Consider the following 27,335-nt stretch of genomic DNA (forward strand, 5'->3'; position numbering starts at 1 on the left):
AAGCCCACGGACACCCACGTGCAGTTGTAAAGCCTTTATTGGGAGGGATGATTGGAACACTTGCCAGCTCCTTGAGATAGAGAAGTGAGGGGGTGGGCCTCAGAGAAGGAGGAGGCCAGGGAGGTGGGGGAGGTCACAGGCCAACGGCTGAGCCTTGGGACCCCCACAGTCAGAGCTACTGAGATGACAGGGCCCACAGCGGCAGCTGAGGGCCACAGGGAAGGAGACCACGGGGTCCACACCAGGTGGGCAACCAGGCAGGCGCACAGACGCGAAGCGCTGCTCCTGGTAGGTGCACACGGTCTGGTACACAGCCTGCTGGTTGGCCTTCACTACTCGCTCCTGGAGCCCCGGAGAAAAGAGTCGTGAATGCTCCTGTACTCTGACCGGGCTCAGTGTCCACCTGATTTTCCAAACCCTCACAGTAGCTGTGACCCCTTGCCCCAGGTACCATCCCCTTTTGCCCCACTTCCACCACCTGTCTTGGGTCTAGCTGAGGTAGTGGTACTTTGTGAGAGAAGTGAGGTCCCAGCCCATTTGGCGAGCTCACCATGCTGGGACAGTAGCCGGCACAGATGCTGGTGGTGAAGGTGATGCAGACGGGACAGGCCTCCTTCTCTGCAGCCAGAGTTGCGTTGATAGGCCGGCACACTGGCCTCAGGGGGCCCCTGGAGGCCCACACTGCACTCGGGCTCAGCAGCAGCCATAGCAACAGCCCCTGGGACACAGCCAGTGGCTCAGTCTAGCCCTGGGTTCGCCACCCCAGGCTCTGGACCCACTCAGTATCGTATTGATCCTGGCCTTCAGGACCTGCCATCAATTCCGTTTCTGTACTTCTTGGAGTCCACCAGCCAGGACACCCCCGCCCCCCACAGGTCACAGGACTGTCCATCTGATGGGATTGGGAGATGCCCAGGGCCCTATACTCTTACCTGGAGCCTCTCCATTCTTGATGCCTTCCCTACCTCGGTCACTTAACTTTATACCTGTGGATTGTGGGGGTGGCAAGGCCACCAAGCAGCGACTGTAGGCTTGGGTAACCTAGACACTAATCTCTTCGGGGGCGAGAGACAGACAAGGTCAGGGAAGTGAGGGACCATCAGTGATTGGCCTCACACTCACCCCAGGTGTGTGAGCCTAGCCAATGTTGGGAGTGCAGGAAGGACCCCATCACAGGAGGAGAAAAAGGTGAACTCTTCAGGCTGCTGGCTGGGTCCCTCAGTGCAGCCTTATAAAAAGGAACAGCTTCAGCATTAGGTTCCTCCTGCCCCAAGTGGGCCTCCAAATTTACTGTACCCAGACACTTCCAACCAGAAGTGGAGAAACAGCCCCTCACCCAGCTCCCTAATCAGGATGCGTGGATCCAGACATGGGTGTGATTTCAGCTGTAAAATTCCTTGATTACTAAGCTCCGCATGGAGGCTTTTCTGCAAGCGTGGGATATGGCCAACCCACCCACAAATCCGATGCTGGAGTGTATGTCTGCCTGTGGGTGAGGCCCACATGCTCACACCAGCTCTGCCCTGGCGCTCCCATAGCGGGAGTTCTCGGTGCAGTAGGCCTTGGGCACACTGTAGATGCCAGGCACTGGCTTCTGGTGGGGGCCTCCCCAGGGTGCCTCTAGTGGGCAAAGGCGGTCCAGCCTGCGGAGCGGGTGCACTGAGGGCCCGAAGGACTCCTGGGCCAAAGGCAGGGCCCCCAGGTATGGCACAGCTGGTGGTACTGGGCGTGCACGGGCTAGCTGTTCCCTCAGTGGACCACCATGACTGAAAGCCTGTGGCTTCTTCAGACAGCTCCAGCAAGTCATAGTTTTCTGGCCAGGATATCCAGGCAGCTCTTTCCTGGGGGAGGGGACAGCAAGTGAGTAGACCCAGGCACAGCAGAGTTCAGATTCCAGGACCTGGAAATTGCTCTTGCTACCTTGGAGGAGCCTCAGGATCCTGAGCTGAAGGAGCTCAGCTTGGGTCAGTATTGAGGTCCCTGTCTTTGCAGGTGGAACTGCTAAGGGGCTGTGCCTACACCAGCACCTGAAGAGCAGAGGCTCACCTTGAGAAGTCACGTGCAGAGGTTGTCAGATAGGGCTGGAGGCGGTCCAGGACACCCATCTTGCTCACTGGAAAGGGCTGGCCAGCCAGCTCTGGGCTCTTTGTCCAGGGGATGAGGGCCTGAGGAGGATTGGGAAAAGCTATTGGGTTACCCTATTAAAGCCCTCCCGCCAGACTTTGTACCTCAAATCAGGGTCCTTGGGAGCACTGCACCCAAACTCTTAAGCTGTGGCCACACTCTTCCCAGTCCCCTCCTAGTCTAAGCAGTTACTGACATTGGACATTCAGTGCATCTGGGTAACCCCACCTGCTCATTCCTCACCCAGGAAACCTAACTTCATTTGCTAACTTGACCCTGTCTCAGAATATTCTAGTCCAGCTCTGAGTAGCATCTACTCGGCTTAGTTCATTGCAGCACCCCACAGCCTCAGAAGCAAAATTGAACCTCCCTCCAGGCTTCATCCCCAGAGTTCAGGCTAACCCAATGCCTTTTAGCTACACCCTCAAATGCAAGCTTTCTCCAGCCCAGAGATTGTCTAGACCCTAACCCTCTGGGCAGTCCAGGCTCCTTCCCGTCGTGCCCAAACCCACTCTACCTGGGAAGGGCCCCCGCGGTGGTGGTCAGCGAGCTCCAGGGGTTGGGGCTCCGCAAAGAGAGGGGCACTCTGGTCCAGACCTGGACAGCCCGTGTACTGTGCCTTCATCTCGCTGATCTGGTATTTTGTGTTCAGGGGGACACCCAAACCCTGATGGCGGCTTAGCTACAAGAAGGCGATCCAAAATCTAAAGATGAGGAAGCGGGGACTCCAGTGTCCAGCTCTCCATCCCACATACTGCAAGGCTCCAGAACCCTTACCTTCTCGGCCAAAGACTTGATCCCTAGTGGCCGCCCAGGGTCCTCATGCTCTGCGGCCTTGGGCTGAGCACAGGGCCCACCGTGAGTCTTGGCCGTGTATGCCGAGCCCGAGGTGGTTTCCCATCTGCTGATGACTTCGTCAAAAGCCCAGATGTGCGGGTCGTGCTTCATGGCTGCGGGCAGGGGTGCCAGGACCGTAGACTGGGGAAAGTGCATAGTTCAGCCAAAAGACCGGAGGAGCCTTCCCCTTTCCTTCCTCCAGCTCCTGGCGTGCAGGCTCCCAGGCCTCGCCTCCTTTAAGATAGAGTCTAACCCTAGTCTTCTTTCCTCCCAGCACACAGGTTTGTCAACTGCCCCCTTTTTGTCTTGCCCTCCGCCCGGGGGCTTCTCACCTGCAGAGTGGGCGGAGGAAAGGGCGCTGGTGGGATCCTGTGGTGGGCGACTCCGCTGCTGGTGAGATGCCAGCTGGGCCAGGTTCCAGGAACCTCAGTTTCAGAAATGGGGGACCAAGGGGGCCCATATCGCAGAGCTAGGGTCCGGCCTGCCATGTTTCTCACCCTCTCGGAAGCCAAGAAGCGGCTTGTGGTGTGGCCGTTGCCCCTCGTAACAGAACCCGCCCACCCCGAGCCCAGCCAATGGCTTGGGGAGGGTTCGGGGAACCCAGACCAGGACTTTGAAAGAAGTGGAGAAGACCCTAAGAAAGACCGGCACAGAAACAGATACGTGAAGAAGGGTGGAGACTCCAGAGAGGAGGGAAAGGAAACAGGAGGTCAGGGAAGGGGACCCTGCAGACTCGAAGACAGGCTGACTCAGGGGATGGGGAACTAAACGCCCCTTTCCTGCAGGGCCCCTGGCCCAAGGGCTGCCTCCTCAACTGCCAGGCCTGCCCGCCTCAGGGTAACAGTTTCCAGACAGCTCCTTTCCGTGAAGGCTGAAGGGCCAGCGTCCCCAGTCATGCCTGCCTTTCATGTGGCTGAAAATTTCCACCTGGGTATGGGGGCGGGGGACCGAGGGAAAGAAACACCGGGAAACACTTAGAAGAGAAAGGGGGGGCTCCACCCACAGAAAAGAGACAGGAAGTCAGACTGAGAGGGTGGGAACAGGGCCACCCTCAGCATCAGGGGCGGATTCTGCCCCGCTAGTGGTCCAGGCTCACTCAGGTTGGGAGAAGCTGGCCTCCAAAGAATATGTTTATACACCCTAGGCCTGTTGCTCCAACACTGAGGCTGTTGAGTCTAGCCTGGTCTACTACGGAGAGACCCCGTCTCTCAGGTATCCCAACACTGGAGATGAAGGTAGGGTGTGAGAGTGGGATCATCCCTTATGAGCACTTGCTCTTGCAGAGGACCTGGCCAGGTTCAGTTCCCAGCACCCACATGGTGCCTCACAAGCAGCTGTAACTCCAGATACTCTCCTCTGACACCATCATGGTGTACATCATACATGAAGGTGAAACATTCAATACACAGAAAATCAAAGAACTCTTGCTAGGCGGTGGTGGTGCACGCCTTTAATCCCAGCACTCAGGAGGATCTCTGTGAGTTCTAAGCCAGTCTGGTCTACAGAGTGAGTTCCAGGACATGTTCCAAAGCTACACAGAGAAAGAAACCCTGTCTCAAAAAGCTTTAAAAGAAAAATTACGGTCATTCTCAGCAACACATTCTAGTTCTAGGCCTGTCTGAGCTTCATGAGAACCTGTCCCAGAACATTAAAAGAAAAAAAAATGCTGTGTGTGTAGGGTGTGGTCCAGTGATGGTTTGCAGGAGTCCTGGGTTCCAACCCCAGCACCGCATAAACTGGGAGTGGGAGATACAGAGCTCAACACTTCCTAAATTCGAGGCCATCCTGAGCTCCAAAACCTAAACAAAAAAGAGTTGGGTCAGCCTTGGCCAGGTCAGGCTCCCAGTGCTTCAAGGCCTTTCACTGACGGCATCCTCAGGTTCTGGGGCCCACCTGGCCCATCCCCCCTTCCCACCTCTGCCAGTCTGTGTAGCCCAAGCTGCCCTGGAACCGGAGGCAGTCCTCTGCAGCCTCTCAGGTATTAGGATTACAGGCGTGTATCACGATGAAGCCCCACTCCTCCGCAGACAAGGCTGGCCTTGAAGTCCCAAGTGCTGGCATCACAGATGCCCTCCACTGTCTATGATGTGGTACTCAGGATAGAGCCGAGGACCTGATGCCGGCTAGGCAAACAGCCTACCAACTGAGGCACAGCCCTGTCTACATCACTTTTTCACATGTCCCTTTCCCTCTTGCCAGGGTGGGCCAGGGTCCTCTGGTATTGGAATGGTCAGCAGAGTGATGTCTTAGGTCTAATAAACAGTAGATCGCAAACACTGGCTATTATTATTATTGTCAAGTTCCTCCGGGAGAACTTCTATCCATCTCTTAAAACTGTTTGGTTTCATCAAACATTCCACATAGATTGAGCTCGCAAATGGCATTTGATTTTTTCAGTTCTCAATCAGAAGGCAGTAGAGCAGCCGGGTTGCCTCTGAGGTCCTTTTAGCATTCAGCTCCTTTTTCCTCAAGCTGGGGCCCTCAGGCCCGGCCTGTTCGGCTGAGAAGCGTACAGACGCAAGCTGTGTCGATCCGAATCCAGCGCCAGCCCACGCGGCCCTGTGAGTCTGCAGTCAACGCCCGCACATAGGACTGCTTGGCCTTGCATTCTGAGAGCCAGTGCCTCCGATCCACACCGCGACAACCTCCTCCGCCCACACCCGGGCCACCTTCCCCAGAGCTTTCGGCCTTGCAGCGCGTCTCGAAGAAGTACTGACGCAGGGGACTGCCACCTGCTGCAGGCACCTCGCCCAGCACCTCCACCTCGCGCCCACGCAAGTCCACAGCCGTCCGCCGGTCCGTCACCCAGCCACTCACTGCGTCGCACACGGCTAGCTCACCCCGGCGGCTCGCCGGGGCAGTCTCACTCACCCCACGCCGGCTGCGGTTGGCTGGGGCCCCTGCCGGCTCCCCATAGGCTCCAGCCTCCAGCAGGAAAAGGAGAGGGGGCCCAGAAGGGGCGCCCCTTGACAGGGCCACACGGGGAGACAGGAGGTCCCATTCAGCGGCCAGAAATGGGGGAAAGGTGGAGGGTGGGGATTGGGGCTCCATGGGGATGCTGGGGAGTAGGAAGAGGAAAAGGATGAGGGAGGAGTGCCGAGGGAGCATGGCTTGCACACCTGAAAATGGAGAAAGAGGCTGTCCTTAGAGAAGGAAGACACCTGGGTAATAGAAGCCAGGGTCCTACCTCCCCCAGAACGGCTGTCAGCATGGCACACTGTGGGAGGACCTTAGGGGTCCCCTTGTTCTACTTGGGGAACGCTTAACTTTCGGATTAATGACTATTCAGTTCATGTGAGTGAGAAGCCAAGCTGGGCGTGGTGATGCACACCTGTCACCTCAGCACCGAGAGGCAGAGGCAGGAGGATGGCCATTTACAAAGGGAGTTCCATGCCAGCCAGGGCTTATACAAAATAATAATAATTAATAATAATAATAATAAAGAGAAATTATTTCTATCCGGTCACACAGCCAGCAAGTGGCATGGGTAAGATTTGGATTCTGAGCAGTGCCATTTGGGTCTCATGTCCTATAACCAGGAGGAACCCCTGAGTCCTGCCACTTCCATGGCCTTGACTGTGGGACCGACCCAGGTGCTGGGAAATGCTGCGAGGGAGATGGAGAGATTTGAACGTTCTAGAAGCTGCGCCTGGACTGGAAAGCAGCAGGTGAATGAATACCAGACCTGTCAGCAGCACCTCCACCTCTTCACTCTGGGGCTGGGGGCCCCCAGGCTCTGTGGGGCCCCTGTGTAGTATACAGGTAGTCTCCTCCCTGGCATCTCAGGAGAGGGAGGGGGCAACCACCTGTGGGAGGAACAAAGCCGGTTACTTAGGCGGATGGGGGAAGGGCACGACCCCCCATAAAAAGCCACTCTTTCCAGAATCTTTGAAAGTCCAGGGTACCCTGGAATAGAGGCCCCGCCCACCTCCAGAGGCCCCCTTCCCAGCGCAGGTGACAGCTCTGGAGGGATGGGAAGCAGATGGGGGGAGGCAGAAAGGAGGGGCAGGTGAGGCAAATTGAAGACATTACATCCCCTCCTCCCATTCCTCCACCGGAGGTGCGGCGGGGGGGGGGGGCTGGCCTGGACAGCCGGGTCCCTGCCGGCCCACGTTCAGGGCGCTGGGTCCCTGAGGCTGCTTCCTGGAATGTTCGCTCCTCACAGGACAGGCCAGGGCCCGCCCAAGACTCCGACTGCGCATACCTGGAGTGTCTGGCTGGCCAGGCTCCGAGGTGGGGGAATGGGAAGTGTGGAGTGTGAACGGGGCAGAGGTTGACCACACCAACACAGTGAGTGCGGGTACCCGCTGCCTCCTCCCTCTGACCCAGGGGCCCAAGACCCCAGAACCATCCTCCCTCAGCGAGGGTGTCCTGGTTCCCCAGATGCCTCCTGCTGCAGACTAGATTTCTTGGACTCCAGCCGCCTCCTCCCTCAGACCCCACAGGTTCTGGGGTTGCGGTCCTTCCTCCAAGGTGCTTATAAATAGGGACTCCCTGTTTCTCCATCCAGGAAAATTGGACTGGGGATCCCTACTCCCTGATTCGGCTGGAGGGGGATCCGCTCCACCATTAGGACACTTCCGTCCTGCCTCAGTTTCCTTCGCCAAGCCCCGCCCCTGACGGCCCCGCCCCCGTCCCTCCCTACCCGGGGGCCGGGCGACCTGGACGGCGGAATCTGGCAGGGGAGGCGCGGAGCTCCTACCTGGGGCGCCCTTCTCTGCTCCCCGGCTGCCCTTGGCGCCGCCGCAGCTCCTCCTCCGGCTCGCTGCTGTCCGCTGCTCGCCGGCAACTCGCCGTTTGCGCTTGGGAGGGCCTGGGTCTGGGAGGAGGCGGGGCAGCGCCCGACGGCGGAGGAGGGGCGGGGGATCCCGCCTAGCACGCGCGAGCCGGCACCTCGGAAGCCCGGCCTCGGCAACTTCAGTTCCAGGCGTCTGGGCTGTAGCCCACCTCCATCAGACACTGGGGTCTAGACCCCGCCCCTCCTCCCTCAGACCCAGGCGTGCAGGCTCCCAGTCCTTCAGACACAGGGGTTCAGACCCAGCGTTCACAACTCCAGCCCTCCTCCCTCAGAGCCAAGGATGCAGACTCCAGTCCTTCAGACACAGAGGTCTAGGCCCCATCCTTTCCCTGCAGTCCTCCGCTCAGGCCTGGGATTGCTGTGATGTCTAGTGCAGGTTCCCACCCTCTGCTCCTGTCTCCCCTCCTGGATCTCCCTGCCAGACATTAGCCAGCTGGGCTTGTACAGTGATAAGGCCCAATGCCTAAAGACAGAGACTGCGGGGCTCCCCCACATAGTCCTCTATCCTGGAATTTCCTGGCTGGAAACCAGGGAGTCCTAGCGCAGATAAGAAAACTTCAAGGTAGTTAGAGTGAAGCTTTAAGAACTGTGACTTGCCTAGCGACTGTGACCCATAGGGAAGAGAAGACAGGGGACAAAATCCCAGTCAGAGAAGCCAGACCCCAGAGGGAGGAAAACAGTCCAAGAAGTGGACCTCAGGAAGAAAGGCAGGCTGCACCGGTGTCACTGCGGCAGGATGGTCCCTTGGGTGGCAGGGCCCTTTGCTCTCCCATACCCTTCTCTGGGACTCTGGCTCCCCTACCCCAAGCTATATTTAGGAGGAAAGCTGACACTTGCCTTTGGGGGGGGTCACCCAGCACCCATCCCCCCAACCTAAATATAGCATGGCAAAGCGGCAGGAAGGGTGTCCCCCGATTAGGGTTTTCCCCTCAACTAACTTGCCATCCCAGCCAGGGTGACTCAGAGCCCACTCCAGTTGTTTACTGGAGGTGGGAAGAGACACTTCCTAGCCTGGTGTCCCTTGGGTCACCCTTGGAACCTCTCATCCTTTCCTAACACAGCCCATCCCTACCGAGAGACCCCAGCTCCTCTGGGAGTCAAGGAGGGGTCTCGAAAGAAGAGGGAAATTCGGTCTTTTGGTCTCTCTCTCCCTCCCTTTCTCCTTCCTTCTCTTCCCCTCCTCCTCTCCCCCTCTCTCCCTCCCCTCCGCTTGTCTTCTTGCTCTCTGAGCTCTTCTCTTCTGCCTGGCACCTGCCCTCTCTCCACACTTCCTCTGCCCCATCATCTCTTCTGTGTATCCCATGGTGGAGTCTGTGTTCTGCATCTCTGTCTTCGGTCCTTGCATGCAGGTCAGTCTCCATTTCTACGAATATGAGTCTATGTTAGCGAGAAGCGACCACCCTGAGATTCTCCGGTGTCCATCCCCATCACGCCCTCTCCCCTATCCCTCCTTTCTCTTGCATAGCAAGATGTCTGGTGATGACAAGGGCCCTTCTCACATTTTTTCCCTCATGTCTGATGGCTCCGAGGAGGCATATCCTCCCAGCAGCCCGCCTGAGATGCTTTACCCTCTGGTCTTAAGCAAGAGTTCATATGACTGAAGCAGGTGGCATCGTTATCAAAAATAACTTGACACTCAGCACCAGTGAACAGGTTTTAATAAATTAATGCCAGTCAAATAACTTGAACTCTGTTGGTGTTGTAACCGCTCTCCTCTTCCTAAAATGCCCCTCAGTCTCAGAAGATTCTGAAAATGTCTCTCTGTAGCCTAGGGTAATGCTGTTCCCATTGCTATCAGCTTCCTCCTCTATGTGATGCAGGGCCTTGCCAGGCATGGCGGTACACGCCTTTAATCCCAGCACATCAGAAGCAGAGGCAGGATCTCTGTGAGTTCAGAGCCAGCCTGGCCTACAGCGTGAGTTCCAGGACAGCCAGAGCCACAAAGAAGTACCGACCCTGTCTCAAAAAACAAAACAAAACAAAAAGACACAGGACCAGTGACCTCCAGCAATACCTGCACGCCAGAAGCTGTGGGGGTGTCACAGGCAGGCCACCTGCCACCAGTTCTGGCCCCATGACGTGCTGGGTGACCTTGGGGGAAGCCACAGCATTTCACAGCCTTGGGTTTCTGCCCTAGGAAACACAGAGCACCTCCAGGAGTGTGGTGGCGGCCTTCCTTGGCTGTGAGGGGTGCTGACGCCATGGCTTAAGTCTGTTATGACTCAGAGAACAAAAAGGGTGACCCTTGGGCTCAAGGCTACCACGGTTTCTGCTCTCTCTCTCTCTCCCTTTCTCTCCTTCTCTCTCTCTCCTTCTTTCTGCACGCCGGACACCCACGACTTGGTGCCAGCCCTTCATTCCTGGTTTTCTCTCTCTGGGCCTCTCCCCCTCTCCTCTTCCCCTTTCTCACTCTCTCCCCCTTCCTTTCTCTCCTCTCTAGATCTCTGTCCCCACCCCACCCCCGTCATGTCTGGTCCAAGCACCTACTCTTTCTTCTCTGTGTTTTTCTTCCCTTGTGACTCCAGTCTTTGAATCCCTGTGCTAAAGCTTGGGGCAGCCTTGGCCTGGATCCCAAACGAGCAGGGTAAACTGAGTGCTACTTCCCACAGAGCCTCTCCAGATGGATGGGGCGGGGGGGGGGGGGGGGAGACCGAGGGAGATGAAACCCCCGTTCTACAGGGCATATCCCTGAGCAAGCTGGTTCAGCGGGCCACATACACCCATGTGTCCACGCTTGCTCCCTTACACTTAGTTTCATCTGCACTGTGGCCCTTGGGTCCCCATGGTCCTAGGCCCTCACATACACTCCCACGGGACTCGCAGTGACAAGAGTCAGCATGGGCCCCTGAAAACAAAGATGTCGTCAGACTCACTGTGTGTCTATTAGGAGACGCCCACTGTGACACATCTCCAGATGTCCCAGCTTAGCATGGCCCTAAACAGGTTCCGGCCACGTAACACATGTAATACAGCACAGAGAACCATTGCTTGGGGCCTCTGTCCCTTCCTCTCTGGGTTTCTGCCTCCTTCTACCTCTTATACTCTTACAATCTCCTTTGCACCTTCACACAGCTTCTGCGCATGATTACGCAGTCATGTGACCACTTTAACAGTGGCGCTAGTTTGGCCCTAGGGAATCAAAGCCACATAACTGCTCATCATACACTCGAATGAGACCCCCACACAGACCCAGGAAACCCACAGCTTATGACAAGTCTCTTTCAGTGCAACCCATAGGGTCCCCTGGAGATTTGCACAGCCAATGGGGAACCCCTGGACTCAACCCAAATTATGGCCATTCACATCTACTTAAGGCCCCCCTAGGAACTACCACGTGACATAACTTCACATCCGGTCTCTGTTCCTTAACCCAGCACCTGCCCTGCCTTCCCACCTCCCTCCCACCCCACTGCTGTCCCTCACACCTCGGTCACCATGTGTTTCCCAGCGGGGGGCCAGAGTGGTGGTGGTAGGAGTTCAGGCACCTCAGTGTCCACCAGCCCCCCGTTAGCCTTGCCCTCCAGTGTGATGCAGGGCTGTGTGTCCACGTGGCTGTACAGTCCTGCCTCTTCGCCCTCTGTCTCCCGGTGGTAGAAGTAGCTGAAGTTAGAGACAATGACCGGCACCGGCAGAGAGATGGTGAGCACACCCGCAATGGCACACAGAGAGCCCACGATCTTGCCACCCACAGTGACGGGTGCCATGTCTCCATAGCCAACTGTGGTCATGGTGACCACTGCCCACCAGAAGGACTCCGGGATGCTGGTGAAATGGGTGTCCACCCGGTCTACTTCCGCAAAGTAGACTGCACTGGAAAAGAGGACCACACCAATGAAGAGGAAGAAGATGAGGAGACCTAGCTCACGCATAGAGGCCCGCAGCGTCTGACCCAAGATCTGTAGGCCCTTCGAATGCCTTGATAGCTTGAAGATACGGAAAACACGCACCAGTCGGATGACCCTTAGGATGGCCAGCGACATAGCCGGCTGACCCACTCCGCGCTGCCGGGCTAGCTCGGTGCCCAGGGCCACAAAGTAAGGCAGGATGGCCACGAAGTCAATAAGGTTCATCACATTCTTGAAAAATATGGCTTTGCTTGGGCAGGCCACCAGACGCACCAGCAGCTCAAAGGAGAACCAGCAGATACACAGGGTCTCCACCACAAAGAAGGGATCACTGAAGGGCAGGCGGGAAGGAGCTCCTGGCATGGGACTGGAGCCATTCAGCCGAGAGAGGAACTGCAGAGGGGACAGAAAGGGTTAGGGCCAACACCTTAGTCACTGTTTCCACATCAGAGGACAGTAGCCATGATCCCAAGGCTCCCCAGGGATCTCACTGTCCTATACAACCCAAGACCCTAGGGACTGTTTTGGATGGCTGACTTTCTGTTCTTCAGGCATACGGGCAAAAGGTGTGTCCTGGGCCAGGTGGTACAAGTCTCTTACCAGGAGACTGAGGCAGAAGTAAATTCAAGGCAGATCTGGGCAACTTAGTGAGATTCTGTCTCAGAATGAAAAGTGAGGAGCTGGAGAGGCGGCTCAGCCATTAAGAGCACGGGCTGCTCCTCTAGAGGACTTGGGTTCAGTTCCCAGCGCTCACAACTGTCTGCAACTCCAGCTCTAGAGGATCCACCACACCAGACATGCATGTACGCATGCAAAATACCCATACACAAAGGTAGAGTATAAAAATCCTTGAAACTCTCCAAAACCACAGAGAAACCCTGTCTCGAAAAACCAAAAAAAAAAAAAAAATCCTTGAAACTAAAAGAAGGTGGGAAGAGAGTTGGGGATGTAGTCCATTGACACAGCCCCTGCTTGTAACCCCTCTGTGAGGGGTGAGGGCTGTGGCTCAGTGATAATGTTCCTGACTAGAATCCCCCAGTGAGGGATCAGTGGTGTGGTTCAATGGTAGAGCTCCTGTCTAGCATCCCCCAGTGAGAGTCTGAATCGGTGATAGAGTGCCAGCCTAATGTCCCGGATTCCACCACGGCACATCAGAAATTGAAACAGCCAATTGCCACTATATACCTTTAAGCCTAGCACTCAGAAGGCCAGAGACAGTTGGATCTCTGTGAGCTTAAGTTCATTCTTGGTCTATATAGCAAGCCCAGGCCACCCTGGCTACATAAGACCTTGTTTATAACTTGGTTTTCCATATCTATAATTTTTTAAATAATTTAACCAAAATGCAGTCCCCACTCTTTCACTGATGGAAACTCCTGATCTCATGGTTGATCAGGGAGAATCTTCCCTTCCAATATTTTGCCCACCCCCAGTGTTGAGTCTCTGGGGGGTTCTGCCTTTGGCATGCCTAACCCCCAACTCAGACTATAATGGTTCATAATGGTCCTAGATTTTGCTGTATGGCCCTCAGCTCCACACCCCAGCCTCACTCCTGCTACTTCAGTGCTCCAGTTCAGAGTAGGCCTGGCCCAACTGTCCATCTTTCCTCTCTGCCAGATGGGCAGACACTGCCGTCTTCGTTTCTTTGACCCCACACACTCATTTCACAGTGGTGAGGGTGGAGCCCAGGACCTCGCACATGCTTGGCAAGCTGTTCTCCGCTGATCCACCCACGCCCCCAGCCCCTCAGAGGGACTGCAGGCAGGAGCACTACCACTGAGTCATGCCCCAAGCTCCTCGGTGGGAAATCCAGGCAGGGCGTCTATCACTGAGCCACATCCCTCACTGGGGGTTCTTTTTAAATGTCTTACTTATTGTTTTATGTGCTGGGGGGGTCGACCTGCGTGCCTGTCTGTGACCCACATGTGTGCCTTGGTGTTCAATGAGGCCAGAAGAGGGCATCAGACCCCAAGGAAGTGGAGTTACAGATGGCTGTGAGCCATCATGTGGTGCTAGGAATTGAATCTAGGTCCACAGTCAGTGCTCTAAACGGCCGAGCCATCTCTCCAGGTCCTTCACAGTGTAATGGTAGATAGCGGCTCTACTACGGAGTCACACAAGCCCCAACCCCTCACTCTGTGGGTCTGTGCAGAAGATCTACCACTGACTCACTGGGGATTCTGAGCAGGCTGTCTACTGAGGTACATCCTCAGTCAGTGTTAGGTTGTTTCGAGGCAGGCTCTCATACACACAGTAACCCAGACTGGCCTTCAACTCGTGGCAATCTTCCTATCTTGGTCTCCTGGGTGCTGGGATTCACACACCCAGCTTGTGTCTTTGATTTTTAGTGCTTCGATCCTCCTGCCCCCGGCCGCACCTTCTGACTGGCCAGGTCTTCCAAGACCCCGCCCCGGCCATCCCGAAATCCCCGCCCCTTACCGGGCCAGTGGCTGCCGCCACCGGCGCGAGTCCCGGGTCATCGCGGTCGTCGCGGAAGTCTGGCAGCGTCTCGAGGCAAAAAACCACGATGGAGACCAGGATGACGAGCACGGAGACCACGGCGAGCACTCGCGCAGCCTGCGAGCTCTCGGGGAACTCAAAGAGCAGCCAGAGCTGGCGCGCAAAGGCGTGGCGTGGCAGCGGCCGCTCGGGGGGCACCGCGCAGCCTTCGTCCTCGCGCAGCCGTGCCAGCGCCGCGGCGCCCAGCCCGTAGAAGGACACCTCCTCCAGGAAGACGTCGAGCGGCACGTGTGCCGGCCGTCTCAGCCTCCCGCCCGATTGGTAGTAGTAGAGCACCGCGTCGAAGCTGGGCCGGTGTCGGTCGAAGAAATACTCGCGGCGCGCGCCGTCGTAGAAGCGGCTGCGGCGCACCGGGTCCCCCAGCAGCGTGTCCGGGAAGCGGCCGAGCGTGCGCGCGCGGGTCTCGAAGCGCAACCCGGCCACATTGAGTACCAGCCGCTCGCAGCAGCCGCAGGGCGGCGGACACCGCGGCTCCATGGCGCGCACAGCCCGGACGACCGGCGGACGGACGTGTGGCCCCGACGCCCGGCCCTGGTGCCGCAGCCACCCCGGCCGGGTGTCCGGTGTCCGCGCGTAAAAATAGCAGGGAAGGTCCGGCCAGGGAGCGGGGGAGGGGGCGGAGTGACCCCGCGGGGCGCAGGGCGCCCTCTGCTGTTGCTGCACCTGCCCGTCCCCACGGCCACCCGCGTTTCCGTGGGTTTCATGAGTCTTCCGTTAGCGCCATCTATTTTATTGGTTTAGCTTTTGGTTTTATGACACAGGATCTTATGTAGCCCAAAGTGGCCTAGAACTCCGTGTAGGTGAAATAACCTTGAATAATATACTATCCTCCTGCCTCCACCTCCCAAATGCTGGGATTACGGCTATTTATTTGTTATAGATACAATCTTCTCAGCCTATAATTTAAGCTGACTGCGAATTTATGGCGATCCTCCTGCCTCGTCCTTCGGATTGCCGGGATGACAGTCATGAGCCGTGGCGTCTATCTGTAGCACGATTCTCTTCCAGTTCCTAACTGTCTCTAGTCTGTCCTGGGTTACTGCCTTGGGGACGTGTATCCACTTTACCAGTCCTTGCAGTCTGACTATCTGTCTATCTGACTGGAGCCCCTGTATCTCTCTGCCTTTTAGTATTTTATTTTTTACTGACACTGGGTTTTGGTATGCAGCTCAGATTGGCCTTAGTTTTGGCAATCGTCTTGCCTCTGCCTCCCAACAGCTGGAATGACAGATGTGTACCACCACGCCTGGATTTGTTGCTGGCTTTCTTTCTCTCCCAGTATTTCTCAATGAATATCTGTGTGTCTGGAGTCATGTGTTTCTTCCTCTGCGTCTCTGACATCACTCCTAAGGAGCTCTCGAGAGCTAAGGCCCTGGTACTTGCCGAAATCTCAGGGCCCCTTTCGCAACTCTGAACCGTTGCGTACTTGAGCCGCATCCCTGGCCACTGAGAGCGCCAGAGTTTGAACTTGGAATTCCTGTGTTTTGAGATTAGTAAGGAAGGAAGTCCTGGGCTGAAGCCAAGAATGGCGACAAAGGAGGCAGGGCTTGCCGGGAAGGGTCTGGAGGCGGCCCGGGAGATGCGCAGGGTCACTGTCAGGAACCGAAGGGCAGACGGAGAATGGGCTTCCAGACGCTGGTGTCTAATGACACCGGGTAAAAAATAGTCCCATCTGATGGGGTAGGGTGATAGAAAGGGCATTGATACCTAGCCACTAACGGGGAAAGGGATCCCTCACGCCCTCTGCTGGCGAGACAGAGACCTGCACCAAAAAATATAATTCCAACTAAAACTGTTTCCCTTCCCAGATTTATGTCTTTCTGGGACTCACAGAGATCCTCCTGCCTCTGACCCCCAAACCCCCAAAAAGTCAGTTATGAGACCGTGTGTGCTGCCACACGCCTCTAATACTAGCACTCGTGAGGCGGAGGCAAGCAAACTTGTTTGAGTTTGAGGCCAGCCTGCTCTTCACATAAAGTTCCAGGCCTACATAGTGAGACCTTGTATTGAAAAAACTGGTCGTAGCTGGGCAGTGTAGCGTAAGCCTTTAATCCCAGCACTCTCAGCCGGCTCCTTCCCCAGGGTGTCGTTAGCTCTTCATCTGCCACCATTTGAAGGTGCTGTGTGTCAACCCCAACCCTAGAGATTCTCTCACTCTGCTTTGCTGGGGTGGGTGCGGGGGAGGTAAAATGACGTTAGAGCAGGTCCCTCGTCCTGCACAGACCAGCACTCTCCCTCCCGCATTCCTGCGGAATCCATTCAGGCTGGTGTGATGATTTGAATGAAAATGGCCCTCAGTGGATTAAAGGGAGTGTCACTGTTAGGAGGTGTGGCCTACTTGTTGGAGGAAGTATATCACTAGTGGGGTGGGGTGGGGGCATGGGGGTATTGAGGTTTCAGAAGCTCAAGCCAGGCCTTGTGACTCACGGTGTCTTCCTGTTGCCTTAGAATCCACGTGTAGAACTCTCTGCTGCCCATTCAGCACCATGTCTGCCCCTGTGCTGCCATCCTTCCTGCCGTGACAGTAATGGACTAAAACCTATGAAAGCCAGCTCCCCCAGCTAACTGCTTCCCTTCCTCAGAGTTGCCGTGGTAATGGTGTCTCTTCATGGCGTAGAACACGGCTGAAGACAGCTGGGACCCTTGCTCCCTGTTCCCTGCCTCCATCCAGTGCGGAAGCAGACTTCATACTCCAGTTGCTGGAGCCTGAGACTGTTAGTGACTTCATCTGGCAAGCCAACTAGGAGAGGCTTAATTGAAGGCTCTCAAGTTGGGGAATATTGTTGCTGGTTATCTGGATAGTTATCGATATTTCCAGGAGAGCAGCAGAATGTGTCTGTGGCTGGCTGGTTAAGCCTTGGCTCGACTCCTCATCGCTGAGCTGGTAACATGATTATTTACAATGTTGTTTAGCATTTAGACTGAGGCTCGCTGGCTGTTCTCCCAGAGGCCTGGAGTTCTGTGCCCAGCACTCACTCTGGGTGGTTCACAACCACCTGCAACTCCAGCTCCAGGGGATTCACACCCTCTTCTAGATTTGCATGCATGTATCCACCAGAAGACAAATGCACACACAGGCACACACACACATGCCCGCACAGTAAACCTGCTTGTTCGACTTTATGCCAGTAAAAAGCATCAGATCCCACTGTGCTTGCTGAACTGGGAATTGAACTCAGGACTTCTGGAAGAGCAGCCAGTGCTCTTAACTGCCAAGCCATCTCCCCAGCCCTGTACTTGAACACTTCATCCAGTTCCAAAACTGTTCCTATCTCATTAGGCTGTGCCTAAATAAAAGGCAAAACTGACGTTGTGTACTTCAGACGTAGAGCTGTTCCACACTTCTGAGCCCAGGAGCCTGCCAGTTTCTTCCCTCCCTGCCCCCAGCACTAGGATTACAAACAAATTCTGCTACATCCAGCTTTTTACATGGTTGTTGGGGACCAGAACTCAGTTCCTGATGTTCCTTTGATGTGGATACTTTGCACTCTGAATCATTTTATCTACTGGAGCAAAGGTTCAGAGGGGTTGTCTAGGCTGACCTTGACAGGGGCTGGGGCTGATGGCAAACTTTTAATACTCCTGACTCCATCGTGCCAGCCCTAGGATGTCTTAACCTGTTGCCATCTAGAGCTCATTCTAACAGCTAGCCCCTTTCTCTGCCTTCTCCCTGTCTATATCAAGGCTCTGTCAACAACTTCAGATACAAATGTAGGAATTAGGATTATGATAGAGGGAAGGTGAGCTACATTTAAACTTAGTTAAACTTATTTAGAGATCTGCCTGCCTCTGCCTCCCAAGTGCTGGGTGCTGGGATTAAAGGAGTGCACCACCACTGCCTGATTTGAAATAGTTTTTTAATTAAAATTATTTTTGTTATTTCGTGTGTGGGTGTTTTGTTTGCACACGTTTGTGCACAGTGTACTTGTGCATGCCTGGTACTCTCAGATGTCAGAGGAGGGCACTGGGATTGCCTGGGACACAGCTACGAGCGAGTACTGGGAATCAAACCCAGGTCCTCTGTAAGAGCAGCTAGTGTTCTTACCTGCTTAACCTTTCTCCAGCCCCTTGTTCTGTTTTCGATTTTTTTTTTGTTGTTGTTGTAGATCAGGATGGAATTGAATGCTCCATCCTCTGAGTCCCTACTACTAGAAATACATGTGTGGAATAGTATGACCAGTTTAAAAGTTTTTTAAGACTCATGTATTGCAGATGGAACCACAGCTTCCAGCATGATAAGCAAATGCTCTACCTCCACGTCCCAAGTTCTGGGGTTCTGGAGTAGGCCCCCATGGACCACGCTCTCAGTGGTGAAGGCTGTGTTTCTGTAGGAGAGTATCCATGGACCATGCTCTCAGTGGTGAATGTGTTTCTGTAGAGGGTCCTTGTTTCCTGAGGATCTGTATACTGAAGGCTGAAGGGCTGCTGCGATTTACTCATGTCACGCTGGAGAGATGTCTCAGGGGTAAAATCAGTTGCTGCTCTCAGAGCAGACCTGAGTTTGGTTCCCAGCACCCAAATGTCTGTACCTGTAGTTCTAGAAGATCCAATGCCTTCTTTTTTTTTTTTTTTTTTTTTTTTTTTGAGACAGGGTTTCTCTGTGGCTTTGGAGCCTGTCCTGGAACTAGCTCTGGGATTAAAGGCGTGCGCCACCACCGCCCGGCTGATCCAATGCCTTCTTTTGGTCTCCTTGAGCACTTGCACACAGGCATATAAAAATAGAAGCACATCTTTAAAAATGGTGTCAGGTGATATATGACTTGCATGCTTGTAGTCCTAGGACTGTGGAGGCTCAGGCAGGAACAGTGAGTTAGAGACTGGCCTTCACTCCAGCAAGACCTCAGTTGGTAAAGTGATTAGATTACCCAGCATGCAAGAAGCCTGGGCTCAGGATGAATAAATGGCTCTGTTTTTTTTTTTATTTTTTATTTTCGAGACAGGGTTTCTCCGTAGCTTTGGTTCCTGTCATGGAACTAGCTCTTGTAGACCCGGCTGGCCTTGAACTCACAGAGATCCACCTGCCTCTGCCTCCCGAGTGCTGGGATTAAAGGCGTGCGCCACCACCGCCCGGCAAGGCTCAGTGATTTAGAATATGCATCATTTTCCCACGGGGGACTGACTTCAGTTGCCAGCAGCCAACACTCAGAGGCTTACAATCACCTGTAACTCCAGCTCCAAAGGGCTACACCTTCTTCTAACCTCTGGACACGTGCCCACCCCCACCACAGACAGACAGACAGACAGACATACAAAGGATTAAAAACAAAAACAAACACCTCTGGGCATGGTGGCACAATCACAGCTCTCAGGAGACAGAGGCAGGAGGATCCCTGTAAGTTGCAATCCATCCTGAGTTCCAGGACAGCCAGGGCTACACAGTGAAACTCTCGAAAATACCAACCAACCAACCAACCAACCAACCAACACACACACACACCAAAAACACACACACAAATACACGTACATACACAAACACATATACACAAATGCAAGGTGATTTTGGTTTACATAGTGAAACTTGTCTGAAAAAAAACACACACACACAGAAAGAAAAGTCAACTAAAACAATGTGAATTCCAAGAAGACTTTTGTCACGTGCTGTGTCCCTAGAGTCCAAAAAGTGGCTAGAACATACAAGAAACTTGGGAAAGAACTTATCCCTTACATAGAACACATGGAAAACAACCGTATTCATGTAAGTACTTTTTTTTTTTTTTTTTGGGTTTTTCGAGACAGGGTTTCTCTGTGGCTTTGGAGCCTGTCCTGGCACTAGCTCTGTAGACCAGGCTGGTCTCGAACTCACAGAGACCCGCTTGCCTCTGCCTCCCGAGTGCTGGGATTAAAGGCGTGCACCACCGCCCGGCCTGCATGTAAGTACTTTTTAACAAGCTGCGGAAGGATATTCACTAATCCCTACGTTGGCGCGTGCGTACATGGTCCGGGAAGTGTAAGGAAAATGGGGTGGAGCATCCGTCAGTGTCTCGCGGGCGTAGACGGTTGGACAGAGAGCGAGGTAGAGGCCGGCTGGCCCTGAGCACGCACGCGCAGTACGGTGGCCCGGGCTTGGCCGCTTGGGTGAGTAAGAAGTCTGAGGGCGGAGTCTCGTCTTGCGCGTGCGCAGTGCCCGCGGCAAGGCCAGCCCCCCCCATTGGGTTCCTTTTGCCTTGTGTAGCACATGCGCAGTGAGGCCGGCGGAGGGATTCGAGACCGGACCCACTCCCCGCTTGGTCGCGAGCTGAGGCCGCGCGGGTGGTGAGCAGCGTTCCGGTTTGCGCGTGCGGCGCGGACCTCTGAAGACAGCTGACGCGAACGCTGCCCAAGTGGAAGCCAGAGCGGGAGGTTTTGTTGGTGAGCGGCGGCCGCGAGGCCTGAGACTAGCGGCAGGCTGAGGAGAGCGCTGCGCGGTGAGTGAATGAGTGGCCTTAGCGGGTGCGAGGCCGCTACCCACAGGCCTTTGCGGGATCCCCAAGCCCGTTCCCCGCGCCTGAGGCCCGTTTCCCGGGTCGCGCCTCACCCCCATCCTCTACCCAGAGTCCCCTGGGCTCTCCGACCTCTTCCCCCTACCTCTCGCGGTCCCCTACCCACAGGCCCTTGCGTTTTGAATGTTGCCTCTTTTCCTCGCTTTTTTTTTCTTTTTTTTTTTTTTGTATCCCGGACCTCTACCCACAATTCCTTTCGCCTCTGGGCTCCCAGATGTTTAACGCAAATGCCCTGGCTTGATGTGGACCACCCCTACCTCATAATCTTTTCCAAGGTGTGAAACCGGCCTCCTCCAGAGCTCGGAGCCTCGGTCCCTGGGTCCCACACCTCCTGATCTTTTCTCTTTGTTTTCTGTGTTTTTCGCCTTTTGTTTCTCAGGTCCTGCCCAAGACCTTTTTCATGCATATGGCTTCCAGCCGCTTTCCGGGCATATTAGCTTCTTGGAGATCTCTCGCCCGTTCGTTTGTTGTTTCTGTGGAGAGGATTCTGGAGGCAGTCAGTCTCCTGTGCTAAAGTTCCCTAACCTAAGGTTTCTGGTCTTAGGTTTAAGAAGATGACACAGTTTCTGCCTCCCAACCTCCTGGCCCTCTTTGCCCCTCGAGACCCCATCCCGTACCTGCCACCCCTGGAAAAGCTGCCACATGAGAAACATCACAACCAACCTTACTGTGGCATTGCACCGTACATCCGAGAATTTGAGGTGAGTACACGGAGACATGGACACACAGGAGGGCTTGGGTTGTGCATGGGAGCAGGCTGCACTTGGACTTCAGCTTTGCAACATTTTAGCAGTGTGCCTATGATTATACTTTTTTCCATCTTGTTTTCTGCTTTTGTGTGTGTTATTTATTTTTTTTAATTACACTTGTATAAATGGTATATGTGTGCAAACCTGTGAACATCGGGACAACTTGTGAGGCTCTGATCTCTTTCCACCATGCGGGCCCAGGAAATCAAGCTGAATATGTTAGATTTGATGGCAAGTGCCTTAAGCTACAGAACCGTCGTGCTAGCTCCTGTTGTGACGGCCTTGACATTGTGGCAGTCCTACTTACATTCCCAAATGCTGCACTTCCTGGGGGGTGTGTGCACCTCCAGGATCTACTAATCTCTCTCTGTCTTTTTTATGACTTATTTATTTCGGATATAAAATGAGAAATTAGTAAAAAGAAAGAAATGTAAAATGTAATAAATAATGCATATCAAATTGTAAAAATTTATGTGTATGGCTATTCTCCTGCATACGCCATGTGCATGCTGCATGCTTGGTGCCATGGATCCTCTGGAACTGGAGTTACAGACAGTTGTGAGCTGCCAAGTGGATGCTGGGAATTAAACCCTCCTTCTTTGGAGGAGCAGCTGGTGTTTTTAAGCACTGAGCCATCTCTCTAGCCCCTATTTTCTTTGTTTTAAGTAGGGTTAAGAATGTATTTTGCACGAGGCCAGCCTGGTCTACAAGAGCTAGTGCCAGGACAGGCTCCAAAGCTACAGAGAAACCCTGTTTCGAAAAACTAAAAAAAAAAAAAAAAAAAAATTGTATTTTGCAGGGTTCTGGTAGTCCTATGCGGTTGGTCATATTTGTTACATTTGCAAGTATGTCTTACGTCTTTTTTTAAGCTTGCAGAGAAACAGATGCATGTGCTTGCCTCTGTGCCCTTTGGTACTGGAATTGAAGGCTTGTGTCTCCACTCTTTGGGGTTTGTTTGAAGGAAGTTTTTTCTGGGCTCTTCCCCCTCCCCCAGCAGGGTTTTTCTGTGTTGTTCTGACTGTCCTGGAATTCCCTCTGTAGGCCAGGCTGGTCTCTAACTCACAGGCGTGCATACCACTGCCCAAACTGGAGACAGTTTTTATGGAGCCCTGGCTGGTCTGGATTTCCCTGTGTCACTAAAGCTGGCTTTGAACTTATGATCCTCTGCTTCCTATTCTCAACATGCCAAAATGATAGGCATGTGCCACCAGCCCAGAAAGTCTATTTTTGATGTTTTGGCTAGTTTTTTTTTTTTTTTTTTTTTTTCTCTAGTGACATTAAAAGGACAGTATAGGGCCAGGAGATAGCTTGGGGGTAAATGTGCTTGCTACCAAAATCCGAGTTCTGTTCCTGGGATCCACAATGTGGAAGAAAAGAGTACATTCTAGCGTGTTGTTCTCTGGCACATACACTGTGATGATACATGTAAACATCCTTACCTGAATAAGGTAAATGTGGAAGATTTTTTTTTTTTTTTTTTTCCGAGACAGGGTTTCTCTGTAGCTTTGGACCCTGTCCTGGAACTGGCTCTTGTAGACCAGATTGGCCTCCAACTCACAGAGGTACGCCTGCCTCTGCCTCCTAAGTTCTGGGATTGAAGGCGTGCACAACCACAGCCTGGCTTGGAAGAATTTTTGAAAGAGGATAGTGTTTACTAAGGCTGCACAATATGTCCTGCAGTGCTTAAGGCTTGGGAGCTTGGGGCTTTGGCTCTGTATTTGTTGGGGGTATGTGTGACTAAATCTGAATCACTTGAGCTCTTGGGTGTCAGGTTCTTTCATTCAGAAAATTTGTCATGTTCTCCGTTGGAGCAGATCTAAGAAATGCTGCCATGTAACTAGAAGTCTTAGGAGAGACAGTCTGCCACTGAGTAGGAAAGCCAGAATTTAATAGATAATAGAAAGGTGATTCGTTAGCATTATTTGCCTGCCTGCCTTGTCACCGCCCCTTAGGAAATGTTATGAGCCAATAAACTGAGTTTAACGGTGCAGCTTAGTGGTGCTTTTTTTGTAGTCATGTGCCAATTAGTATTTAATGAGAGGCTAGTGAGGATCTCCAGACCTGCTGTGCCACTAAGGTTGTCTTGTTTTGGAGGTTTGCCCTGTCCACTGTTTTAGACCTGTTTCTAAAACTAGAATTTGGCTCTCTGTAAATCATACTTGGAACTATAGGAAATGACAAAATTGCTTTGGAACTATACTTTACAGCCATGTCACAATCTGATGAACAAACGTCCACCAATCAGTGCAGATGCTTTTGTTTCATTTATTTTTTTAAAATATTTATTTATTATGTATACAATATTCTGTCGGTTTGTATGCCTACAGGCCAGAAGAGGGCACCAGACCTCCTTACAGATGGTTGTGAGCCACCATGTGGTTGCTGGGAATTGAACTCAGGACCTTTGTAAGAGCAGGCAATGCTCTTAACCGCTGAGCCATCTCTCCATCCCTGTTTCATTTATTTTTGAGACAGGATTTTTCAGTGTAGCCCTAGCTGTCCTGGAACTTGCTTTGTAGACCACACGGGCCTCAAACTCACAGAGATCTGCCTCCCAAGCGCTAGGATTAAAGGACACACACACTTATGCATACAGTAGACATAAAGTTACTTGGGGTGTCCTGGCTCTCAACTCTGCAGGCCAGGTTGGCCTTGAAACCACGTTCTGGGATTAAAATACTGCACCTCTACCACCAAGTGGAAGTTTGTTGTTGTTTTGTTTGTTATTTTTTTCTTTTCCAGTTTCTCTGTACAGCCCTAGCTGCCCTGGAACTAGCACTGTATACCATGCTGGTCTTGATCTAACAGAGATCCCCCTGCCTCTGCCTTTGCCTCTTAAGTGTTAGGAGTAAAGGCATACGCCAGCACCGCCTGGCCTGGTGGAGACTTTTATTATATTGCCCTTGCCACTAATCTGCAGTAGTCTGGTCAGCACTGGTCCATGGAACATACCACATTTTTACCCTCTGTCTTCTGTTTACACGGGAACTGAGAGTCTTTGCCTTGTTTGTGTGCCTTGCTATATTCTTTCACCTTTCTTGTTTCTAGGACCCTCGAGATGCCCCTCCTCCAACAAGGGCAGAAACCCGGGAGGAACGCATGGAGAGAAAGGTATGTTTTTTGTTTTGCTTTTCTCCCCTTTTTTTTTTTTTGGATTTTCGAGACAGGGTTTCTCTGTAGCTTTTGGTGCCTGTCCTGGAACTAACTCTTGTAGACCAGGCTGGTCTCGAACTCGAAGAGATCCCCCTGCCTCTGAGTGCTGGAATTAAAGGTGTGCTCCACCCCTAACCGCTGTTTTGTTTTCCTAGACAGGGTTTCTCTGCCTAACCTTGGCTGTCTGTATACCAGGCTGACCTCGATTTCACAGAGAAATTCCTGCCTCTGCCTCCCAAGTGCTAGGGTTAAAGGTGTCACCGCCTGATACCTCTTAGTCTTCTGTATTTCTAGCTACTTCTTTGTAGGTGGTCCCAGCCATCCAGGGACTTCTGCTTGCACTTACTTTACTTCTCCTTTCTACTGGCAGAGACGGGAGAAGATTGAACGGAGACAGCAAGAAGTGGAGACAGAGCTGAAAATGTGTAAGCTGCTTCTCGCTCCTAGCAATCTTCTCCAATTTCAATTTGCTCTTCTTTCTGGGTCACACCTGGGCCACTATTCTTCTGGGAGCTTGAGAAAACACTTGGCTCACTTTCCTAGCAACCACGTACCAAGGACAGTCCTTGGATTAGGCTTTCTTTTTTTTTTTTTTTTATTTGATTAATTTTTTTATGTATGAGTGGTTTGCCTATCTGCATGTAGGAGACCAGGACAGGTCATAGGATTCCATGGAACTAGAGTTGGACATGTTATGAGCTGCTGTGTGGGTGCTGGGACTCAAACACCGATCTCTGGAAGAGCAATCAGTGCTCTTAATTGCTTAACCATCTCTCCAGCTCCAGTTGGTTTAGGCTTTTAACAGGTAAGGATACCTCAGTCACTTGCCATTCCTGTAAGGGACCACATTCCACTTTATCTCCAGGATAAGGTATGAGATGATCTGGTCAGTTGGTTCTGGCTCTATCCCTAGCTTCCTGATCATAGAAGTGGAGATGCTTCACCATCCAGGGTTGGAGGGTTTTTTTTTTTTTAATATTTTATTTATTATGTATACAATATTCTGTGTGTGTGTATGTCTGCAGGCCAGAAGAGGGCACCAGACCTCATACAGATGGTTGTGAGCCACCATGTGGTTGCTGGGAATTGAACTCAGGACCTTTGGAAGAGCAGGCAGTGCTTTTAACCACTGAGCCATCTCTCCAGCCCCAGGGTTGGAGGGTTTAAGTAGTGTTTGGTAAGCAGACTCACAACAGGATCAGTAAGTAAAGGCTTGTAAGAAGATGAGGTTTTTTCCATATATTATTGTCTGTAGCTTTAGTGAATCATTTCTTTTTAAACCCTATTCCAGACTTGTGGATTTTCACAAATGTGTTTAGTGCGCAGACTAACAGTGCATGAAGTGTAAACAGAGACTGTGTTTATTTCCTGGCTGCCCAGACCCAAATAATCACACGGAAACTGTACTAAGTATATAATATTGCCTAAGTAAGCAGGAAGTGCATAGTAAGCAACTTCCAAAACTCTACAGTTGACAGACATTTTGCTGCCTGAACGGTCACCCAAATTCTTCTGACACGTTGGGGTATCCATCTTTAGCCTACTTGGCCCATAGTGTCTGGCAGAGAGGTTCATCATCCTCTTGAATTGGTGCTGTCAGAAGCAAACATGGCTCACTGTCGAGAAAAGTCTAAGTTCCTAAAACATTTTTAATGCCATATTCTATTAAGTCTTTGAAAGGTTTGACGAATACTTATCCATCTGAAATATATCTTTGAACATCTAGAAAACCTAACTAATATGACTAAAAGCTTGACTATTACAAATGACAAGTGTCTATACTCTTTCTCTTTCCCAAGCCTATGTACTTTTATTTCCAACACTGTGATCTGTTCAGAGGTTTATTTCTCTCTGGATCTGTCTTTATTGCATGTTTGTAATAATTTTCTGACCAGGATCACCTTTTTTGTTTTTTCAATGCTAGGAAGGTGTGGCTAGGACCAACTCTTTGGCCCTGCCTGTTTGCTCCACCCAGCCCAACCTTGCCTCTGTGCGCCGTGCTTACTGCCCCAGCTCCAGGGATGCAGCAGGTCTATGTTCCCAGTAAGCAACTAGTAACACACTGCTTACAAACTCCATTTAAGTGCAGGACCTCCTGAAAGCGCCAGAGGAAGCCAGCTCTTAAAGAAACTGCACAGTTTTTCTGCTAATGCTGAGTCAGGAAGGCTTCTCTTAAAAGTGAGTTGTGCCTCTGCTTGCCACCAGCAAACAGACACAGATAAAAAATGCTGCTAACAAGAAACTGATTAACTCTGTTCTTTTGTGTCTAGAATTCCTTTCCAAGCTCTCTTGAGTTTTATGTGGATGTAGTTGCTCCACGTTGGCAACAGAGACTGCTTGTTAATTTTCCAGCCACTCAGACCCAAGTAATCACACAGAAACTATATTAGTCACAATACTGCTTGGCTTATTAGCTCAAGTTTCTTATAACTAACTCTTAAATCTTAAATTAACCCATTTTATTAATCTGTGTATTGGCACAAGGCTGTGGCTTGGCTGGTAAAGGTCTGGCATCTCCCTGACTCCACCAACTCTCACTCCAAATCTGTTTCAGCCTGGCTATATTCTGCCCTGCCATAGGCCAGAGCAGCTTTATTCATTAACCAATAATAACACATAAAAGAAGGACTTCCCACATCAGTGGAGCTCTGGCTAGGTGTTCTTCATTAGATATCTCATAGTCCATGTTCAGGCCACTGAATCACTTTCCTTTCTTCCCAATTTTTAATGGGATTCTGCCTTCTCCGAATACAGCTTTCCTGTTGTATTCAGTTTGTTTTTAGCACCTGTGTTAGGGTTCTCTAAAGGAACAGAACAGAGAGGGGGGGGG

The 27,335-nt window shown here is 52.5% G+C and overlaps 5 protein-coding genes across 9 annotated transcripts in view; 1 reads left to right on the top strand and 4 right to left on the bottom strand.

Annotated features, from left to right (window-relative positions):
* Nucleotides 1-19: 19 nt before the first annotated feature.
* Lhb (luteinizing hormone subunit beta) lies at nt 20-947 on the bottom strand. The gene is made up of 3 exons (XM_050121308.1): nt 933-947; nt 551-742; nt 20-342 (listed from the first exon to the last, which is right to left on the bottom strand). Exons 1-3 carry the CDS (start codon nt 945-947, stop codon nt 100-102), a joined length of 450 nt encoding a protein of 149 aa, XP_049977265.1. The 3' UTR covers nt 20-99.
* Nucleotides 717-5,094, bottom strand: Saxo3 (stabilizer of axonemal microtubules 3). Of its 3 annotated transcripts, none has more exons than XM_050121352.1 (5): nt 3,294-5,094; nt 2,902-3,102; nt 2,642-2,806; nt 2,047-2,165; nt 717-1,841 (listed from the first exon to the last, which is right to left on the bottom strand). In XM_050121352.1, the coding sequence occupies exons 1-5, from the start codon at nt 3,447-3,449 to the stop codon at nt 1,508-1,510; spliced, it is 975 nt and encodes a 324-aa protein (XP_049977309.1). In that variant the 5' UTR covers nt 3,450-5,094; the 3' UTR covers nt 717-1,507. The 3 variants fall into 3 exon arrangements, with proteins under 3 accessions (XP_049977309.1, XP_049977311.1, XP_049977310.1); XM_050121354.1 differs by having other exon boundaries at nt 2,902-3,074; nt 3,294-3,441; XM_050121353.1 differs by lacking the exon at nt 2,642-2,806.
* A 141-nt stretch (nt 5,095-5,235) lies between these two features.
* Ntf4 (neurotrophin 4) lies at nt 5,236-8,286 on the bottom strand. Of its 3 annotated transcripts, none has more exons than XM_050121355.1 (3): nt 7,664-8,286; nt 6,647-6,767; nt 5,236-6,080 (listed from the first exon to the last, which is right to left on the bottom strand). In XM_050121355.1, the coding sequence occupies exon 3, from the start codon at nt 6,067-6,069 to the stop codon at nt 5,443-5,445; it is 627 nt and encodes a 208-aa protein (XP_049977312.1). In that variant the 5' UTR covers nt 6,070-6,080; nt 6,647-6,767; nt 7,664-8,286; the 3' UTR covers nt 5,236-5,442. The 3 variants fall into 3 exon arrangements, with proteins under 3 accessions (XP_049977312.1, XP_049977313.1, XP_049977314.1); XM_050121356.1 differs by lacking the exon at nt 7,664-8,286 and adding an exon at nt 7,166-7,555; XM_050121357.1 differs by lacking the exon at nt 7,664-8,286 and adding an exon at nt 6,890-7,156.
* Nucleotides 8,287-9,400: 1,114 nt separating this feature from the next.
* Kcna7 (potassium voltage-gated channel subfamily A member 7) lies at nt 9,401-14,822 on the bottom strand. The gene is made up of 2 exons (XM_050121535.1): nt 14,044-14,822; nt 9,401-11,997 (listed from the first exon to the last, which is right to left on the bottom strand). Exons 1-2 carry the CDS (start codon nt 14,599-14,601, stop codon nt 11,179-11,181), a joined length of 1,377 nt encoding a protein of 458 aa, XP_049977492.1. The 5' UTR covers nt 14,602-14,822; the 3' UTR covers nt 9,401-11,178.
* Nucleotides 14,823-20,306: 5,484 nt separating this feature from the next.
* Snrnp70 (small nuclear ribonucleoprotein U1 subunit 70) overlaps nt 20,307-27,335 on the top strand; it is a 23,121-nt gene continuing 16,092 nt past the window's right edge. The window contains exons 1-4 of the mRNA XM_050121199.1: nt 20,307-20,528; nt 21,148-21,304; nt 24,401-24,463; nt 24,876-24,930. Coding sequence (XP_049977156.1) covers nt 21,158-21,304; nt 24,401-24,463; nt 24,876-24,930 — 265 coding nt within the window. The 5' untranslated portion in view covers nt 20,307-20,528; nt 21,148-21,157. The remainder of the gene's footprint in view (nt 20,529-21,147; nt 21,305-24,400; nt 24,464-24,875; nt 24,931-27,335) is intronic.

This window comes from Alexandromys fortis, unplaced genomic scaffold (genome assembly GCF_014885135.2).
Source record: "Alexandromys fortis isolate MF-2015 unplaced genomic scaffold, M_Fortis_MF-2015_v1.1 scaffold_161, whole genome shotgun sequence".
NCBI lineage: Eukaryota > Metazoa > Chordata > Mammalia > Rodentia > Cricetidae > Alexandromys > Alexandromys fortis.

Bases quoted from the DNA above. Each gene is read 5' to 3' on its own strand.
- Lhb (XM_050121308.1), bottom strand. The intron at 343-550 runs GTGAGCTCGCCA...CCGGGGCTCCAG, and splicing joins CCGGCTACTGTCCCAGCATG to GAGCGAGTAGTGAAGGCCAA.
- Kcna7 (XM_050121535.1), bottom strand. From the start codon at position 14,601: ATGGAGCCGCGGTGTCCGCCGCCCTGCGGCTGCTGCGAGCGGCTGGTA. The intron at 11,998-14,043 runs GTAAGGGGCGGG...TCCCCTCTGCAG, and splicing joins TGGCGGCAGCCACTGGCCCG to TTCCTCTCTCGGCTGAATGG.
- Saxo3 (XM_050121352.1), bottom strand. From the start codon at position 3,449: ATGGCAGGCCGGACCCTAGCTCTGCGATATGGGCCCCCTTGGTCCCCC. The intron at 2,807-2,901 runs GTAAGGGTTCTG...GCCTTCTTGTAG, and splicing joins TCAAGTCTTTGGCCGAGAAG to CTAAGCCGCCATCAGGGTTT. The intron at 2,166-2,641 runs GTAGAGTGGGTT...AATCCTCCTCAG, and splicing joins ACCGCGGGGGCCCTTCCCAG to GCCCTCATCCCCTGGACAAA.
- Ntf4 (XM_050121355.1), bottom strand. From the start codon at position 6,069: ATGCTCCCTCGGCACTCCTCCCTCATCCTTTTCCTCTTCCTACTCCCC.